The sequence below is a fragment of the Musa acuminata genome, unplaced genomic scaffold, assembly GCF_036884655.1.
Source record: "Musa acuminata AAA Group cultivar baxijiao unplaced genomic scaffold, Cavendish_Baxijiao_AAA HiC_scaffold_1137, whole genome shotgun sequence".
NCBI classification, from domain to species: domain Eukaryota; kingdom Viridiplantae; phylum Streptophyta; class Magnoliopsida; order Zingiberales; family Musaceae; genus Musa; species Musa acuminata.
Genome location: NW_027021349.1, coordinates 2,294,894 through 2,312,597, shown reverse-complemented (window position 1 = coordinate 2,312,597; position 17,704 = coordinate 2,294,894). Strand labels below are relative to the sequence as shown.

Below are 17,704 nucleotides of genomic sequence, written 5' to 3'. Positions count from 1 at the left end.
CATGACCAAGCACAAACAAAGGTGTAACGAAGGATAGTGATCGATAGAGATAAATGATCATTAAAAAATAATACTTTATAAATAATTTTCAAACTTCATATGTTTTACAGAAAAAAAAAATCGAAAGTTAGCGTTTTACTGAAAATTCATCATATATATATATATATAAATATAATTTTGTTATCAATGATATTTAAATTCTAATATTCGATACAAATCCGACCATCATTTGTCTCTCTTTTGCTTCGTCTTGAAACCCTCGTCGAGGGAGATGGAGAACGACCCAAACCCCCATGACCCTTCGTCCGCTGGAGGCGGGGAAGAGGCGAAGAAGGGCCTCGTTGTCCTCCTCGTGGGCGCCCCCGGCAGCGGGAAGTCCACCTTCTGCAGCGACGTCATGGCCGCCGCCCGCCGCCCCTGGGTCCGCGTTTGCCAGGTCGGCCCCCTTTTTGCTGTTTCCCCTCTATCGATGGATTCGTGAGACCTAATTGTCGCGTAAAGCCTTCGTTTTCGAAATCCGATTGCTTTCTGCTTTTGTACTCTCCGTTGCATGCGAAACAGCAGGATGAGCCTCGACTGATCTTAGGATTCGTTGGAAGCGGTGGCTCTGAATTCTATTTGTTGTTGTCATATTCGTCAGCTTCTCTTGCAGAGTTTGGTGTATCTTGGATTCAATAAAGTTGTTTCCTTTGCGTAGGGTGACTTCGATTTTAGGGAGAAATGAAGTGTCTTGCCGTGTACTTATTGGCCTAAGTAACGATTCAAGTTGTACATTTGATCTAGGCTCTGGATGTGAAATGTATAATGTGTTTGATTCCAGTACATCCTTCATGACGTGAGCTGCATTATAATTCGTCTTGTCATAGCTGGTTTTGTTATTCGAACTCTTCTTCTGATGCTCAGGGTTCAATATCTCTTCGTTGATGACATGAGTATTGCTTATGTCAGATTGATAATTATTTGATGCATAGTCATTTATCTCAGTATTTCACATTTTGGTCGTATTTGTTTCTTCCAACATAGCTCAAGAATGAATTTGATAATGCACACATCAGATTGCAGGTAGGTTTCTGTGTTGTTTCCATCTTTGTTGCATGCAAGAGTTAACAATGTGGATTATAAAACTTTTTTCTTTATTTCTACTTCCTGTTTAGATATTTGATTGAACCTTGAAGTCTCGTGCAATGGTGATTTCTAAGTGAGATGATTGTTTAACTTAACTCCTGACAATTTCCTGTTTAGGTATTTGTTTGAACCTTTCAGTCTTAGTTTTTGTTCCTTGAGATGGGAAGGTAAATGAAAATTTGATTTATTTAATTTTATGGTATCCTCTTGTGTCAATTTTCTATTATTATAGTGGTTATTCTGGGTATAAACTAAGTGCATCTTTTCCTTAAGTTTTTATGTTCTTATTTGAACCATCTTTTATACCATTAGATGAAATATTTGACCCACTAGGTTGAGAGGTTGGTTTCTTTGGAAACCTCGGTAAAGATACTTTAGTTTGAGTTGTTTATGGACTCTCTTTCTTGGTTGTTACTTCTGTTCTTCTTTGACTAATAAATATGGTCTAATTAGCTCATGTTGCTTAAAGGAAATTCTTGTTCAGACTCATTTTGATGTTTGAAATTTACAGTATTGCATCCAATTCCTCATGTTAAAAAATGCATGTATTCACCTTGTCTTCTTTTTTCCTCACAACTTTACTATTATTCTTATAGGATACCATCGCAAATGGCAAACAGGGAACAAAGTCACAGTGTTTAATGAGTGCAGCTGCTGCACTCAAAGATGGTAAAAGTGTATTCATTGATCGATGCAACCTTGAACAAGAACAACGAGCTGATTTTGTTAAACTTGGTGAAGCACAAGTAGCTGTGCATGCAGTGGTTCTTGATCTTCCTGCTCGATTGTGTATTTCTCGGTCAGTAAAGCGGACTGGGCATGAGGGGAAACTACAAGGTGGGAAAGCTGCTGCAGTTGTTAACCGTATGCTACAAAAGAAAGAGTTACCAAAATTAAGTGAAGGATTCTCTCGGATAACATTCTGTCACAGTGAAAATGATGTCAAAGAAGCTGTTAAAGCATACAACAATCTTGGTCCATCGGGCAACCTTTCAGCTGGAGTATTTGGACAGAAGAATAAGGATGACAAAGTCCAGCTTGGAATAATGAGATTTCTGAAGAAAGTAGATAAACAAGATCAAGATGCAGGCAAGGATATAACATCTGATCAAAATTTAACTCAGGCAAATGTTCCAAGACAAGATTCTATAGGCAATACCTTCACTGCTGAACTTGAAAACAAAAATGAGGATCAGGGAAGTTTGAATGATGAGAACTCTTCAGACAGATCTTTTGTCGGTGGTAGTTCCTGTAATGATGTTCATACTCTGGCTTTTCCATCTATTTCGACATCTGATTTTCAATTTGACCTTGAGAAGGCATCCGACATCATAGTAGATAGTGTTTCTGATTTCTTGAATAAGTTTGACAGTGTCAGGCTTGTTCTAGTGGACCTGAGTGATAAGTCAAAGATTTTATCCTTGGTCAGGAAAAAGGCAGCAAAGAAGAATATCGAATCTAATAAGTTTTTCACGTTTGTTGGAGACATTACACAGCTGTACACAAAAGGAAACTTCAGGTGTAATGTCATAGCCAATGCTACCAACTGGTAAGATTTTATTTTCATACTCTGATTGAAGATCATCCTATTTACTTGAACTCTTTTGGAACATGACTTCTGGAATGCCTTGTTTAAATAATTATTTTGTGTATAACGTGTGGAAAAGATGTGGTGGGTAACTTGGTTTCATTCCATTCATTATTGTAAATTATCGGGGACTAAAGTTTGTTTTCTGTATGGAGAATTAAATAGAACTTATAAATTGTTATTACCTACTAGGTGATTTCCAAAACTGTGTCTGTACTCCACAGTTGGAAATGGACCCACTTGTCCACATTGGTTAAAGATGAACATGTAATATCAGAAATATTGAAACTGGGTATAGTTTCTTTAGTTGGTAGCAAGGATGTATTAAATGATGAACTATATATTCTCAAGCAAAGGCTTGGACGTTGCCAGTGTGTTAATCATTTGAATGAAAACGAGTATGTGAAATGCAATTTTAAGATAATGTTCTATGATATAGAGCTCAGTGTTGAATAATAAAACACCAATTGTTGATGTAGTTACATTGGTAACGTCTTGGTCAAGATGTTTAGTAAATGATGTGTGCTTTAATACTTTGCAGAACCTGATGACGGGTTCATTGCTGATCATCCAAATTGCTGCAACATAGAGAAGGCTCAAGATGGTGAAAAAAGCACAGTAGAAATGAGAATAATAAAGTGCCTATCAGAAAGCTTGCAATGAGTTGCTGCTTGAAGAAGTGATTGTGAAGTTTGCTATTGTTGCCCCCCATCCCCAAGTCCCACACCCGGCCATCATAATAGATGAACCACCACAAACTATTGCCATAACAAAAGCCAGCCCCTATTAAACTTAAATAATAGGCCAATATGGCTATGCATACATTTGTATGCTTATTCACTACTCAGGATAGGATATCCCTCAATATTACCACCCACGACAACATGGACCTAGTTTAGCACTCGTGTAAAATGAATTATTTGTTGGCTTCAAAGGGTTCTTCAAGAATTCTAGCTTGTATATGTACATTTGACCTACTAAGTATGCACCTTGTCAAGGCATAATTGTGTTAGATTGTCTATTAACTTTAGGCATTCACTAGAGTTTATGCTGTGGGTGTCCTAATATCATGTAAATATGCTATAGTAGGTGCTACCCAAAGATTTGAATTTATAGTTAGGATTCAATAAGATCTGTCTGGTGTAAACTCTAGAATTTAAATTTTTGTTGGCCATCTTAAGTCTTATATTGATCTTGATGAACAAATTAGTTTATGCTGCTTATTTCAATGGCCGTCTACTTTCTGAGTGCTATATCTGCATATTAGTTCATGTTGTATGGTTTCATGCATGGTTTGCCTTATTAGTCCGTACTGGTGTACCAACTGGCCATTGGTATAGTACGTGCTCAATTGTACTGATGCATTGACACATGTTATTGTGAGGCATATCGACAAACCGATATGTACCACCCATACTGGTCTCTTATCGGACCAGTATGTACCGCTCATACCGGGCTGTCACGGATTTAGCTGGAATTGCCTAAGTCATGAGGCACCCTTGCGGCCAAGACGCGAACTTAGCTTGAGTTGCCTAAGTCGTAATGCACCATTGCGCCAACTTCTCGGACTTAGTTGGGATTGCGTAAGTCTTGAGGCGTCCTTGCGACATATGCATCCGCAAAGGTTTAGCCTAGTTGCAACCTCGTTCAGGTCCCGAAGGACTTGTAAAACAAAAAGTTGATTAGATTGAAAACGAGCGACGGACAAGTCCCGACGTCTCGCAAAGAGGGAAGCTTTACAAGCAATTCAGCAAGCACCTTGTGTGCACAGGAGAAAAGAGAGGAAAGAGGAAAACAAGGACTTTAGAAGGTAGAACGAACAGTTGCAAGTCCATAAACAACTGCTCGCCGGGTGCCGGGCGCGAAGGCAAGTTCCCGTCAAGTCAACGTGCGAACTTGTGAAGATTTTTCAACGCCCGACAATATACCGAAGCCCTATCCAGCCCTGTGCCACCCGGGGGGTTCCAGGGTGCTGAGATGGCTGACGTTTTGTGTGCTGCAGCGGGCTGCAGAAAACAACCTGCGGCACGTGAAAACGGAGCCATTTTGGGGCTTTTTGGCCCGGCGCGGTGAGCGGTCGCACTGTGCGTTGCAAACTGTTCGAACATGTATTTTTACAAGCAAAAACACACAAAACTAAGGCAAAACAAGTTGCCATATCTCTGTTCAAGCATGCAAAAGCGACGAACGGTTCGTTGAACGAAGTTATTGCGAGTGCGCGACGACCGTTCGTGACATTCTTCCCCACTTAAACTGTCGACGCCCTCGTTGATGCTTGTTGGTAGTTGTTGATTATTGCTTCTTCATGTCGTAGGGCGTCTTCGGGCTCCCAATTGGCTTCAGTTCGGGGAAGCTTTTGCCATTTCACCAAGTACTCGGTCTGCTCAACTCCATTGAGTAGCTTTATCTTGCGATCTGCCAGAATGGTTTCGACTCGCTTCTCGTAGGAGGCTCTGGTGGGGGGTAGCCGAGTTGGAACACTTCAGGAAGCATCTTGCGGATCTGAGTGGTAGGCTTTCAAGTTGCTGGCATGAAAAACATTGTGAATTTTGAGCCATGCTGACAGCTGCAACCTGTAGGAGACATTGCCCACCTTATTGATAATTGGGAAGGGCCCTTTATACTTGCGCACCAATCCTTTGTGTACTTTGTTCCTAAAGAATTGGAGTGATGCTGGTTGGAGCTTCACCAACACCAAATCGCCGACTTTGAACTCTTGTGGTCGCCTTCCCAAGTCGGCCCACTTCTTCATCTTTTTGGCCGCCTTCTTCAAGTAAGCCCGTACAATATTTGCATTTTGATGCCATTCTTTTGCAAAGTGATATGCTGACGGACTACTTCTAGTGTATCCAATAGCCAAGGTGTGAGGAGTCGATGGTTGTTGTCCTGTAATTATCTCGAAGGGGCTCTTGTTGGACGCAAAGCTCTGCTGCAAATTGTATGAGAATTGGGTTATGTCCAACAGCTTCACCCAATCTTGTTGGTTGGCACTCACGTAGTGCTGAAGATATTGCTCTAGGAGCGAGTTTATCCTTTCAGTTTGGCCATCCGTCTGGGGGTGGAGGCTTGTGGAGAAGTATAACTTGGACCTCAACATTTTGAATAGCTCGGTCCAGAATCGTCCCAAGAATCGAGCGTCTCGATCACTGATGATATTGTGCGGGACTCCCCAATACTTCACCACATTCTTCATCATCAGCTTGGTCGCCTCTTCTGCTGAACAGTGTAGGGGTGCAGTAATAAAAGTTGCATACTTTGAAAATCGATCGACCACCACGAGTATCGATCCGAGTCCCCCTACTGTCGGCAAGCTTGATATGAAGTCCAAGGAAATGCTCTCCCACGACCTTTCTGGTACGGACAATGGCTCCAAAAGTCCCACTGGCTTCCGCTGCTCCACCTTGTCTTATTGGCAAGTGAGACACGTTCGAACATATTCCTCCACATCAGTCCTCATCTTCGGCCAGTAGAAGGCCCTCTCCACGAGAGCTAAGGTTCTGTGAATGCCCGGATGTCCAGCCCAAAGGGAATCGTGACACTCTCTAAAGAGCTCACTCCTCAAATTGTCTACTCGAGGGACATAAACCCTATTCCCTTTTGTGTAAACGAGTCCCTCTTTGACCTAAAATCGTCGTGCCTTGCCTGCTTTGTTGAGCTGCATCAGGGTTACTCCCTGGGGATCACTGTACAGTCCATCCCTGATCCTGGAAAGGAAGTTGGAGTGCAACTGACTTGCTTGGCCTCTGCCCTCTAATTGTACAGCATTCACACGCTCTACTTTCCGACTCAATGCATCGGCCACGACATTTGCTTTTCCGGGTTTGTACTCCATTGCTATATCAAACTCAGCCAGGAAGTCCTGCCATCATGCTTGCTTTGGGGAGAGTTTCTTATGAGTTTGGAAATAGCTCAATGCGATGTTGTCTGTCCTCAGTACAAATCGCGATCCAAGAAGGTAGTGCCGCCAAACTCGTAGACAGTGGACCACTGTTATCATCTCCTTCTCGTGCACCGGATACCGCCGCTCGGTCTCATTGAGCTTGCGGCTCTCGTAGGCCACCGGATGACCCTCCTGCATGAGCACTCCCCCAATAGCGAAGTCTGAAGCATCTGTATGGACTTCGAAGGGCTCCTCATAGTCCGACAATTTGAGCACTAGTTCTTCCAACACAGCAGCCTGCAGATCTTGGAACGCAGCTTCACATTTATCAGACCACCCCCAAGGCTGCTCCTCCTTCAGCAACTCTGTCAGTGGAGTTGCACGTTTCGAATACCCCGCTATGAAGCGCCGATAGTAGTTGACGAAACCAAGGAAGGATCTCAACTTTGGCACCTTCTTTGGAGTTCGTCATTTCGCAACAGCTTACATCTTCGACTTGTCCATCCGAATGGAGCCATCACCGATTCGATGCCCCAAGAATAAGATCTTCATTTGAGCAAAGTAGCACTTCTCCCTTTTCACGAACAAAGTGTTCTCCCTGAGAACCTTGAAAATGGTCCGAAGGTGCTCCACATGCTCTTCGAGCGTTTGGTTGTAGACGACGATATCGTCCCAGTAGACGACCACAAACTTATTAAAATACTCTTTGAATAGTTGGTTCATAAGAGTGCAGAACGTGGTCGGAGCATTGGTTAAGCCAAAAGGCATCACCAAGAACTCAAACGCTCCATACCTGGTCACGCAGGTAGTCTTCGCTTCGTCGCCTTCAGCAATGCGCACCTGCCAGTATCTCGATCGGAGGTCGAGTTTGGAGAAATACTTGGCCTTGCCCAATTGGTCGAACAAGTCCGTGATGAGCGGGATTGGATACTTGTTCTTCACCGTCACTTTGTTGAGGGCTCGATAATCGACGCATAATCGAAGGCTCCCATGTTGTTTATTTTGGAAGAGAATTGGAGCTCCGAATGGTGCTTTAGAATTACAGATGAGACCACCGCTTAGTAGTTCATCTAACTGCTTTCTGAGTTCTGCCAACTCAGGAGGGGGCATGCGGTATGGTGGTCTCGTTGGAGGCTTCACTCCTGGCTCCAGCTCGATGTGATGATCCACGCCTTTGCGTGGCGGTAGAGTCTTCGGCAACTCGGGTGGCATAACATCTGTGAACTCCTTCAGGACGTTCGCCCACCGCAGCAGGTTCATGAATGGCCTTCTGGTCGAGTGGCTCTAGCTTTATAGCAGCCACGAATGTTAATTCGCCTTTTCGTACCCTATTCTTCAGTTGTAATGCTGATATCTGTTGGGGTTCCCTGGTTCCTCTCTGAGAGACGGGAACTACACAGGGGTTGTCACCTCCCATCATACATAGGGAGTTTAGGAACGACATTGGCACCAACTTCGCCAATTGCATGAATTCCATTCCAAGAATCACTTGGAAGTCGTCCAGTGGCACCACCATCATGTTTGTGCTCCTGCTCCATGTTCCGATCTTGATGGGAACTCCCTTTGCCAACCCGGAGATTCGCTTAGCCTCCGAGTTCACTGCCTTCATTCGACTTGAGTTCTTCTCCAAGATCAGCGCAAGTCGCTTTGCTTCTCGATCGGTAATAAAGTTTTGGGTAACTCCCGTGTCCACCATTGCATGGGTTGTTTGGCCATTGAGCTTAATGTCCACGTACATCAGCTCGCTACTTCCTGCTTTCAATGACTTTGCCTTATTGTTCTCCCCCACTTGACCCTGCAATGCATTTAACAAACGTATTGCTCCCATTCGGGGACCCTGCGACTCCTCATCGTCACTGCTAGATTCTGAACTGCTTGAACCAAGGGCGACGACTTTGCCCTTGTTTGATTTGGGGGGATGGATGGAAGCTGTTAAAGCATTGAGTGCCTGTTTTTGTGGGCACTCCCTCACCATGTGCAGCCCTCCGCACAAGAAGCATCCGCCAGTCTTCGGGGCCTTAGGTTTTGAGCTTGGCTCTTTGTGGGAACTCTTCTTCCTTTGTTCGCCCCCGGGCTCCTTCTCTCGAGAATATTTTGGAGGGCGATTTCCTGAAGATTGTTTCCTTTTTCCCGGGTCCTCAGAGGAAACAAAGTTGGTGAACCTTTCTGCAGTAGCAATTGCCCCGATCACATCGGTGACATTCCTTCGATGTAGTTCTTGTTGAGCCGATGACTTCAAACCATCGAGGAAGCTGAACAGTTTATCCTTCTCGGACATGTCCTGTATGTCCAGCATTAGTACAAAAAATTGCTTCACGTAGTCTCGAATGGAAGTACTTTGGCGGAGTTGTCTTAGTTTCCTGCTTGCGACGAACTCTGTGTTCTTAGGTAGAAACCGAGTTCTCAACTCCCGCTTTAAGTCCTCCCATGTGTCCACCCGACACCGACCTTGTTGGATCTCCTTCCATCGGGTTCGCCACCAAAGGTTTGCATCCCCGTTCAGATAAATGGTTGCTATTGAAACTTTGGTATCTTCATAATCATGCATGTAGCTTGAAAGTACTGTTCCATGCCAAATAAGAAATTCTCGAGCTTTTTTGCATCCCTAGCACTTCCATAGCAATGAGGCTCAGGTACCCTCAGGTTTTGTGGCGGTGCAACGCGGGTGTTGCTCCCTCCCGCATTTAGTGCCCTTGTGAGTGCTGTCACTTTAGAAGCGAGTTCCGCCACGACTTCGTGCAAATGTTGCACGGAGTCTTTAATATCATCCGTTAGTCGATCGACTAGGGCCTCAACCTTGTTGATTCGGGATTTAGCTTCTTCTTGTGAGCTCTCTACCCCAAGAAGCCTTCACTGGCCTTGGTAGAGTTCCTCCAAGCTCACTTCAAGAACATCCAAGTGGGTTTCCGCCGCTGTGAGTCTCTCCTTATGACTCCTCTTCCCGGTTGGCGCTCCAGATTGTGCCTCCTCCGCTCGTGGAGAGCAGCCAATTTCTCGCTCATCATGTTCGCTGCCACGATCCTCCAAAGCGGCTCCAACGACATGAGAGTGAGTTTGCACTTGCAACCCACCTACGGCTGCTTGGGGCAAAGGTCCGGCTTGCCCCACCTTGCTCGATTCGCCACGATGCTTGGCCATGGCAAGATTGCGAAGTTCCTTCGCTGCTTGCTCGAATTGCTTGCTCGCTCTGATACCACAATGTCACGGACTTAGTTGGAATTGCCTAAGTCGTGAGGCACCCTTGCGGCTAAGACGCGAACTTAGCTTGAGTTGCCTAAGTCGCAACGCACCCTTGCACCAACTTCTCGGACGTAGCTGGGATTGCCTAAGTCTTGAGGCGTCCTTGCGACATATGCGTCCGCAAAGGTTCAGCATAGTTGCAACCTCGTACAGGTCCCGAAGGTCCTGTAAAACAAAAAGTTGATTAGATTGAAAACGAGCGACGGACAAGTCCCGACGTCTCGCAAAGAGGGAAGCTTTACAAGTAATTCAGCAAGCACCTTGTGTGCATAGGAGAAAAGAGAGGAAGGAGGAAAACAAGGACTTTAGAAGGTAGAACGAACAGTTGCAAGTCCATAAACAACTGCTCACCGGGTTGTCACGGACAAACTTCTAAACAAGATGTTTGATGTAATGCTTATGTATGTCCGTGTCTTTTGGCATGTTCATGCCTTGTACAACATGTAGAGGGGCGGCCGAAGGCTTAATAGTCCCATTTTAGTTGAGTTGGTGGCCTCTTTAGGCTTGTAAATAAAGGTTGTGTCATGTGGACACGTGCGAGAGATTTTCGGTTTGTAATGGACCATTTTACCCTTTGTTGTGCCATTGTTCAGAGCTTGTAAAGTCTGTTTGTAATTTGCATTGTCTATAAAGTGTTTTTCGGAGATGTTTGCTTGTGGATCCCGATTGAGGCGTTCTCTCTAACCCGTTCTCTCTTTTATTGGTCCTAAGGGATAATGGGAGGCTTCGGGGAGGCTGACCTTTGCGGATGGACACGCAAGGGTGCCGCACGACTTAGGCAAACCAGCTAAGTCCGTGATAGATGGTATCAGAGCGGGACAAGCACTCATAGAAACACTTAGCATGCAAACGTTGGGGACCTAGCGGGGCTGCGTTGAGGGCAGTCAGCACACGTGCGACTGTTTGGGGGAAAACAGGCATAGAGATGTAGGGAAAAGGAGTCGCTCAGAGGAGCGGGTATCTGACATTGGCATTCGGAGGAATGGCCAACCTTTCGCGCAAGAGGCACCACGAGAACAGGCAAGCTTGGAAGAATGTGGAGCGCACAAAGGTTGGGATGGCTGAGTTTGACCTATGGCTCAACGTTGACAACCATACTTGATGGTGCTCAAGCCAAGCGAGGCGCTTGGTAAAGGATGAGACCATGCAAGGTGGAATGAGTTGCTCAACGACCAAAAGAGTTATGCAAAGCTCACAGAGGTGAGGGGAATTGCTAACTCGAAGAATCTGGTACTCATGCATGGGCTTGTATGCGGACGATGGAATGTTCGTGGCCATCCCAAGGCGACCGAAACTCGGCGCCATGGAGCATTGAAACTTTCTCTTCGGCATGTGAAGGATACGTCCGTAGGAGGCTGAAGTGTGCAATGAGTTCAGCATGTTGCTAGGCCTTGAGGGGTGCAGTGGGGACTGTATTGACGGGGAGTCGCAATCTAGCAAGTGCGTTTGCAAGAGGCAGAACAATGCACAGTTTGTTCAGCAGATCGGAGTAGTCCAAGGGGATGGTGGTCTTCGAAACGAAGAGAGATGTTGCTCCAATGGGACAGTTATCCAGGAGGGATAAGTCTCGGCTCTCCAGAGGGAGAATCATGTGAGACGGACCTCACATGTTGAGGAGGAGTACCTCAACAAACAACAACTCCACAAAGCTCGATGGACTGAGCAAGCGGCGAGGAGTCGTCACATGATCTCGCTTGAGAGAATGCATTGGTGGATGCATTGCGAGATCAAGTGGGGGAGCGACCCAAAGCAACTTAAATGAAGGCACACTTGGAGTCGATATGGAGATCGGACTCAAGGGAGGGCTGACCCCTGGAATGGTGGGCGCGAGGGCCACCATCGACTCAATGAAAAAACGAGGAGCGGAGCAACTTGGGTGTAACTTGGCGAAGTACTCAAGCCGCATGAAGGGAGCCTGCATAGAAGTTGGAACATGGAGCAGAGGCACAGGGCTTTCCTTAGACAGAGGTCAAGGACATGAACTCTTGCAGAGGCAAGAGTAGGATCATGTTGTTCCATGGGTCCTTCATTCTGACGGAGCGGACTCATCTTGCATGGTGCCGAAGAAGAAGGGAGCTTCTGGGCACATGCACCTTATCTCGGAAAAGCATTTGATGGAGGAACTAAGGCGACTCAATTTGCGGAGACGAAGTTGGGTTCAGAAGGCCTTAACACGGGGCAAGAGGATGCAGAGGCGGGTACTCTTGAAGAATATGCCATAGTGTTGCCATTCAAGTTGCCATGAAGGAAGCGGTGCGCAGCGGAGATTGTGCTGGTAGGGGCAGAGGTCCAGGATCCAGACAATGGTGCACAAATTACAGTGAAGTCGGTGGACTTCGGGAGCTACTAGGCGACGGACTGTCCTAGAGCGGTGCTTCATCTAGGTGTGACCCAAGAGTGGGTGGATGAAGGTCGATTGCCAAAGGAGCGAACAAAATCGAAGGTGGAGGAGACCCTGCGATGTATTGGCAGAGGCCACACATGGAGGGTTCACAATTCGAGTTTATTCCACAAGGATCAGAATGCAATGGAGATGTCACCAGGAGGCGACATGGTGCAGTGGATCGTGGTGGAACAGTTCGTGGAAATGCGATACACACGACATAGTCCCGTGAGGGACTAGATCATACGGAGGTATGATCGGGAGCTACTGGAAGCTCCACTTCGGTGAACAACACGACGGTAAGAAGGGCTATGGATTCAAGGAGTGAAGGCCATGGTACCGCAGAGGCGGGTCTTCCGTGCGTGTATCGAATTTTGCATCGAATGAAAGCCTTGGTCATCAGCATATGGGGGCTGTGTTCCACCAAGGGAAAAGTTCGAAGGCAAGTACCAGTGAGTCCCATGGGAGGGACTTGATCATACAGAGGTATGATTGAAGCAGCTGGAGAGTTGGACTGCTCCAGAGCTCATATTCGCTTAAGGGAGCCCGGTAAGTCAGAGGACAAGGCCGAGTAAGCGAACGTTGCTACCAAGGAAGCTAAGGAGAACAGAACCGGTGCAAACCCTACAACGTGATGGCAGAGGCCATGCATGGGAGTTGCAGTCTGTCTTTCCATCGACCAAACGGACTGCTTGGAGAACACAGAGGTGTTGAAGCAGGGGGTCGAAAGGGGCGAAGAAGCGACGACGAGTCCAGAGGGACTTAGCTACCCAAAATCAAGCATCAGTTAGAATGGAGGTGGACTCAGAGGAGTGCCACGGAGACATATCTACTGATCGTGAAGGAAAGGGATGCAGATGCGAGGCGACGGATAGTAGGGCCATGGGCATGGCAGCGCCATGGTACCGCAGAGGCGGGACTTCCGTGAAAGTCATTGATCCCTTGCTCTCATGGAGGGAGAGCGCTTGGTTATGAAAGGGGCCGAGGAGGTGGAGAATGCAGAGGCAATCTCCAAGTACCGAGACAAGGCTGAAGGGCAGAGGCCGAAGAACTTCGTAAGACTGGTGTCAATGTGCTTCTCATCAAGATAGCCGAAAGTGAAGGACTTCGGGTCATGCAAGAGTGCATAACCAAGGAACGAAGCAGGCAGTACGCGGTGCTGTACCTTTGCTACTCAGAGGAGTAGGCGATAGGGTTGATGGAGAAGACGGTACAATCCCAGAGGCGACCAAACCTATGAGAGAATTACTCCAAGTTGGGGTGAAAACTTACTGCATTCTAGAAGTTCGAGGGCATTGAGAAGGTGAATCACAGTAACTAACTCAACGCAAGGAGTGCAAACACTTCAAGTGCTTCAGAAGTGTGAGCAAAGAGCAGGCGAAGGCTAGTAACCAGCTCGATGCATGGAGTACATCCTCGAGGAGGCGGGCGAAGTCAAGTAACCTTTGCCTTCTCAACCCTTAAGAGAATGGGCGAAAGCGAGTACCCCAATTCTCTTATCTATCCAGTAGAGGAGCTCTGCACAAGTTCAAAGACCCTTCGAAGATAATGAAAGACAATAGTTGTCAAATCCTCACCAACGGTGATCAGTGCTACTGAGAGTAGATTGTCCGCTTCATTTCCCAACGAAATGCCAATCGAAAGCGGAAGTGATGCGAACCTACTTGGATGTGACAACTAAGTGAAAGAAGAGTCAATGAGCAAATTTTGTGGAGGAAGGACCCAAAACTTCAAAAGTTTGCGAGACGATGCTCGTTAAAGCTCCAACAAGCATCCACCCAGTTCAAGCAGCATGAGGAATTTGAGAGACTGGCGCAGTAAGGATGGTCTTTTCCTTCATCTGGGGGATCCGCAGGAATCAACAAGGATCAACACAACTCAGCCAACCCCACACCAGAGTCAGAGTCATTGGTGAGTTGAAGCAGCATGGCGGATCAAAGGTTCGACTACTCAAAAACAGTAGCGGAGAGCAGTTAGGAGCCAAGAGGCGCATTGTAGCTGGAGCAGAAGATTGAAGACTCAGCAAAGGCGAGGAGTTGCAGTGTCGACAAAGGCTTCAACGAGGACGTCGAAGGAATAAGTGGGGGAGAATGTCACGGACAAACTTCTAAACAAGATGTTTGATGTAATGCTTATGTATGTCCGTGTCTTTTGGCATGTTCATGCCTTGTACAGCATGTAGAGGGGCGGCTGAAGGCTTAATAGTCCCATTTTAGTTGAGTTGGTGGCCTCTTTAGGCTTGTAAATAAAGGTTGTGTCATGTGGACATGTGCGAGAGATTTTCGGTCTGTAATGGACCATTTTACCCTTTGTTGTGCCACTGTTCAGAGCTTGTAAAGTCTGTTTGTAATTTGCATTGTCTATGAAGTGTTTTTCGGAGATGTTTGCTTGTGGATCCCGATTGAGGCGTTCTCTCTAACCCGTTCTCTCTTTTGTTGGTCCTAAGGGATAATGAGAGGCTTCGGGGAGGCTGACCTTTGCGGACGGACACGCAAGGGTGCCGCACGACTTAGGCAAACCAACTAAGTCCGTGATAGGGTGCCGGGCACGAAGGCAAGTTCCCGTCAAGTCAACGTGCGAACTTGTGAAGATTTTTCAATGCCTAACAATATACCGAAGCCCCATCCAGCCCTATGCCACCCCGGGGGGTTCCAGGGTACTGAGATGGCTGACGTTTTGCGCGCTATAGAGGGCTGCAGAAAACAGCCCGCGACACGCGAAAACGGAGCCATTTTGGGGCTTTTTGGCCCGGTGCGGTGAGCGGTCGCACTGTGCGCTGCAACCTATTCGAACATGTATTTTTACAAGTAAAAACACAAAACTAAGGCAAAACAAGCTGCCATATCTCTGTTCAAGCATGCAAAAGCGACGAATGGTTTGTTGAATGAAGTTGTTGCGAGTGCGCGACGACCGTTCGTGACAGGGCGGTATGTCATGGTACGGTAAACCTTAGTTTCACGTTTTGCGTTGCCTATGAAGATCATAAATGAAAATTTTTACAACATAATCTGCTCAGGAACCGGGAATGTTTATATATCAGAGTGGTGCTTCATGCAGGCGGCTGAAACCAGGAGGTGGAGGTGTCAATGCAGCAATATATAGAGCAGCAGGTGATTCACTTGAAATTGCAACAAAGGAACGAGCAGAAACTCTTAGTCCTGGGAATTCTGTTGTTGTCCCTCTTCCTTCGTCTTCACCTCTCCACTTACGAGAAGGGGTGACTCATGTTATTCATGTTCTTGGACCAAACATGAACCCACAGAGACCAAATTATCTAAAGAATGACTATGTTGAAGGTTGCAAGATTCTTCATGATGCTTACTCATCGCTTTTTGAAAACTTTGCTTCCATCTTCAAGTGTCAAATGAGGAATGAAAGCAAAAGAAGTTCAAGTGGTATTTCTAATTCACAGAATCCCTTGAAAGGAACAACTGGCACTTGTTTCTCACATAGTGATCAAAAGATCAAGCGAGAGGGCTGGTATGATTCAGAGAGAAACAAAAAATGCAAAGGCTTTCCCTTCAATGCTGCTGCAAAGGAGAAAATCAGCACTCCACATGGCGGTCATGGATATGCACATTCTGAAACTCATTCTGATGTATTGAATTGGGATGAAAATTCTAGCAACTTGACGAGCAGTTCCAACCCAGGTCTTGAGGTGAAGGAAAAAAATTGTGCTGAAGTTTCAAAAAGGACATGGAATGCTTGGGCCCAAGCACTTCATGTAATTGCATTGAACCCTGAGAAACACAAGGATGTTGTGATGGAGATGTCAGATGACTTTGTTGTTTTAAATGACCTGTATCCCAAGGTTTGAAAATCAATATTTGTTTTGTCATTCACTGTCCATTTTCTTTAGCCACAATTACTGTGCAGGCGACAAAACATGTTCTGGTCCTGTCGAGATTGGACGGCCTTGATTGTCTTGTGGATGTCCACAAGGAACACCTTCCGTTATTGAAGCGAATGCATTCTGCAGGGCTAAAATGGGCCAAGATGTTCTTATGCGAGGATTCTTCTTTGATATTTAGACTTGGATATCATTCAGTAAGTTCATCATTATCATCAAATTTCTCATTATATCTACTTATTTAATCTGATTCTGGTCTGATGTGATTGTCATCAAGGTTCCATCAATGCGGCAACTGCATCTTCATGTCATAAGCCAAGATTTTGATTCGGCACACTTGAAGAACAAGAAACACTGGAACTCTTTCAACACCTTGTTCTTTCGTGATTCTGCTGACGCAATCAACGAAATCGAAAAGCATGGAGTGGCAACAGTTATCGAAGATGAGAGCTTGCTGAAAATGGAGTTGCGCTGCCACAGGTGTCGCAGTGCACATCCTAATATCCCAAGGCTGAAGTCTCACATTGCTAATTGCAAAGCTCCTCTGCCTACTCACCTTCTCCACAATGGTCTGCTTGTGTCTGCTGCATCAGAAAGTGTCGGGTGAAACCTCAAGAAATATCTCATGAAACCTCAAGAAATATCTCATGAAGCACTCTTTGTACATCTTTTTTTTGGACTTTGGAGTAGTTGATACAGAGCTTTGGTTTTGTTGTGGATAATTTTCCCTTCTTCAGTCATGAGGCACGTAAATCTCCTCTTAATATACTTTCTAAGATGCAAGCAGTGTTTATTTTGACGATTCATCCCCACAACCATTTCACATCAGCAAATTTCCTTTTGCATTGAAGATGTGCAAATTATATGGATCTTTTATCTTAATTAAATTAAGAGCATCTAAATATTTTATCTACATCATCCAATAATAATTTTTTATGTATTATTTTACCTTTCCTCGCATTATTAACATTAACTGTCTCGTTTGTTTATATGAGTTGTGGATTTATATATTCATATCATTTTTATCATCTATTAAGATTATACCTAATTATCTATGAATTTTTTTTTATTAACCTCATACATTCATATCAGTGAAAAAGTATTTTGCTGTCATAATACTTATTTTATAAAAAAAATTCTTTTAATCCAAAATTATTTTCTCTCCTATTTTAAGTATATAGTTATAGTATTGGAGTCTCATATATTGAATTACAACTATTAATAGAAATTATATATATATATATATATATATATATATATATATATATATATATATATATATATATATATACTAATGTGATTTTTGATATATATATATATACTTTATAAATATGATAAATGATATATTTATATTTTTTTTTACTTTTAAAGTTTAAGTACAAGCTTTTCAAAATATATTATTTATAATATTTTATAAAATTTTAATTGAGCATGCATAAGTATCAATGTCTACTTTAAGCATATTTTTAGCAAGAAGGCATAATTCTTTAGTACAACAAAATAAAGTGTACTAGTCAACTTGAATATGAGATGATAATAAGTATACATATACTAATTGGAAGTGACAATTGAATTTTAATTGATCAAGTGAATCTCAAGACTTAGAACGAGTTGAACCATAATTAAAGTAGGGAAGTT

At 44.7% G+C, this 17,704-nt stretch overlaps 1 protein-coding gene across 1 annotated transcript; it reads left to right on the top strand.

The window, feature by feature from the left end:
• Positions 1-216: 216 nt before the first annotated feature.
• LOC135582838 (transcription factor bHLH140-like) lies at positions 217-16,872 on the top strand. Its single transcript, XM_065178949.1, has 5 exons — positions 217-436; positions 1,722-2,674; positions 15,274-16,027; positions 16,093-16,263; positions 16,344-16,872. The coding sequence occupies exons 1-5, from the start codon at positions 272-274 to the stop codon at positions 16,671-16,673; spliced, it is 2,373 nt and encodes a 790-aa protein (XP_065035021.1). The 5' UTR covers positions 217-271; the 3' UTR covers positions 16,674-16,872.
• Positions 16,873-17,704: the final 832 nt, after the last annotated feature.